The sequence below is a fragment of the Colobus angolensis genome, unplaced genomic scaffold (genome assembly GCF_000951035.1).
Source record: "Colobus angolensis palliatus isolate OR3802 unplaced genomic scaffold, Cang.pa_1.0 Scaffold34, whole genome shotgun sequence".
NCBI lineage: Eukaryota > Metazoa > Chordata > Mammalia > Primates > Cercopithecidae > Colobus > Colobus angolensis.
In genome coordinates, this window is record NW_012116710.1 from 804,420 (window position 1) to 807,034 (window position 2,615).

At 52.0% G+C, this 2,615-nt stretch overlaps 1 protein-coding gene across 2 annotated transcripts in view; it reads right to left on the minus strand.

Moving 5' to 3' along the window:
* Positions 1-361: 361 nt before the first annotated feature.
* The window catches only part of RPUSD3 (RNA pseudouridylate synthase domain containing 3), a 6,943-nt gene continuing 4,689 nt past the window's right edge, over positions 362-2,615 (minus strand). For both annotated transcript variants that reach the window (XM_011952254.1, XM_011952253.1), the window contains 2 exons: positions 1,539-1,678; positions 362-720 (listed from right to left, as the gene is read on the minus strand). In XM_011952254.1, coding sequence (XP_011807644.1) covers positions 529-720; positions 1,539-1,678 — 332 coding nt within the window. In that variant the 3' untranslated portion in view covers positions 362-528. The remainder of the gene's footprint in view (positions 721-1,538; positions 1,679-2,615) is intronic.

Consider the following 2,615-nt stretch of genomic DNA (forward strand, 5'->3'; position numbering starts at 1 on the left):
GATCTCAGCTCACTGCAACTTCTGCATCCCTGGCTCAGGTGATCCTCCCATCTCAGCCTCCCAAGTAGCTGGGACTACAGGCATGTGCTACCACAACCAGCTAATTTTTCTATTTTTAGTAGAGAGGGTTTCTCCATGTTGCCCAAGCTGGTCTTGAACTCTTGGGCTCAAGTGATCCACTGCCCCTGGCCAAGATGGTAACTTTTATATGTATTTTACCACACAAACACACAAAATCTAACATCTCCCAGCCAGGATCAGGATGGAAACCACCAAATAAAAAGACTACATAGTCAACTCAGCAGAAAGCAAGATCTGTAATAAACATTTACTTTCTTAGCAAATCCTCAAAACCATAACATGAGGTAGGAACTTTTATTATCACAAGTCCAGAGAGGTAAACTTACTTGCTCAATGCCACACAGCAAGCAAGTGGCCTGTCCAGGATGTGATCTTAGGTTTGTCCGACTGCAGAGCCCCCACCCTCACTGTCCAGTGTGTGTGAGGGGGTCAGGAACAGAGGGAGGACTATTGTAAGCGGAGCCCCAGGCACTGTAGGGTCCTGGAGAAATAAGGGGGCAGTGGTGCCAGGAGCTCGATGGGGGTATCCCTGGCCCTGGTGCCTGGGAGGAGGAGCCGATGTAGGTGGAGGTGCAAGGGCAGCTGGGCAGCCTGGGAGGGGGTCAGGTGGAGGCGTCTGAGGAGGGCGTCATCCAGGACCTGGAGCGGAGAGGTACGTTGTGTTGAGCCCCTCATTTTCCAAGCAGCTGAGTACCCACTTCTAAGGGAAATGGGAGTAAGGTGGGCGCTTCCTCTCTTCCCCACTGTTCTGCTGCTGTTAATCACTTCTTCTTTATACACAGATGTACACATTCACACAGGCACTCACACTGCAGCAGAGACTGGCTAGGGGGTCACCCAATCAGTTTCCTCCTAGGCACACGCCTCAACTCCATTTCCCAGCCCTCTCACAGCTTGGTGAGACGTGAGTGAGCTCTAGCCAAGTGAATGTAGGTGGCAGTATGTATGCCACTTCCACACCTGGCCCAGAAAAACCTTACCCACTTGAACCTACACTGTCTCCCTCATCTGGCTGGATATCAACAGCCTGGGTCTCTGAATACTTACTGCTTGGAGCAGAGCCCACTCCCATTATTTGACCTTAACATGAGGGCACAGTTCGTGTGTTAAGACTCTGGTAGTCTGGGCTTACTCTGTTAGAGCAGGTAGAGGCATCTGGTGTCCTAATACACGCATGCCTTTGACCCTTTGTACCGGACTCAAAGAATGGCAGACTTAAGAGGGTTTTAGAAATTAACCACATCAACTCCCTTATTGAACACACGGACAGAATGAAGCCCAAGAGAGTATTACTCGCCCAAGGCCACACACCAAGATGTGGGTACAGATACAGCCTGGGGAGCCAAAAGGGCTGCCTCCCAGTAGTCCCAAGATGCAAAGATAAGGTCTTGAGATGCCGCCCATGCTCACCTCTCCCTCCACCCCTCAGAAAGCAGCAAGCAAGTGGGCTGGAGTACCTGTCTTTGGGGCTTGGTGCTCTCAGCTGGCAGCAGAAATCGCTGGCCCAGGACAGTGCCCACACGGGCAGAGTATGTGTGGTCCCCAAGCACAGGGCAGAGCTGTAGTACCATGTGTACCTGTAGTTGACTGGAGAACACTGGGCAACAGGAGAGCCCAGAGAGACAGTGGGCAGCTGCTCGTTCTGTCCCACCCAGTATCACCCCTCCCCCTTTCCTTTGGGGAAACACCGCCCCCTTTCTCAGATCATATGTTTCAGTGAGGTCGGTACTATGGCCCCTGCATCCAGAGAGGGACACACAACACACAGGATGACCACAGCTATCAATCTGCCTGCTTGTGGGATCCACTCATGATGAGACGCAACCCTGATTTAATTGCTGAAGCCACCAGGCATAAAGACTGTTTTTTCCTGCTGGGGTGCTAGCCTGAAGCTGCCTCCTCTAGCTGGGCCTGGTCCCATACACCTCTGGGGGCCATCAAATGCTTCCCAGGCTGCTGTTGATACCATCATCTCCCCAGCCCCTTGCCCCCTTGAGCCAAGTGCAGTTTTGGTTTTTTTTGTTTGTTTTTTTTTTGAGACGGAGTCTCACTCTGTCTCTCAGGCTGGAGTGCAATGGTGCAATCTTTGCTCACTGCAACCTCAGTCTCCCAGGTTCAAGCGATTCTCCCGCCTCAGCCTCCCAAGTAGCTAGGATTACAGGTGCATGCCACCAACCCCAGGTAATTTTTGTATTTTTAGTAGAGACGGGGTTTCACCATGTTAGCCAGACTGGTTTTGAACTCCTGACCTCAAGTGACCCATCCGCCTTGGCCTCCCAAAGTGCTGGGATTACAGGCGTGAGCCACTGTGCCCGGATCAAGTGCAGTTTTTTTTTTTTTAGATGAAGTCTGACTCTGTCGTCCAGGCTGGAGTACAGTGGCGTGATCTTGCCTCACTGCAACTCCTGCCTCCTGGGTTCAAGCGATTCTCCTGCCTCAACCTCCTGAGTAGCTGGGATTACAGGCGCCTGCCACCGTGCCCGGCTAATTTTTTATTTTTTGAGACAGAGTCTCGCTCTGTCACCCAGGCTGGA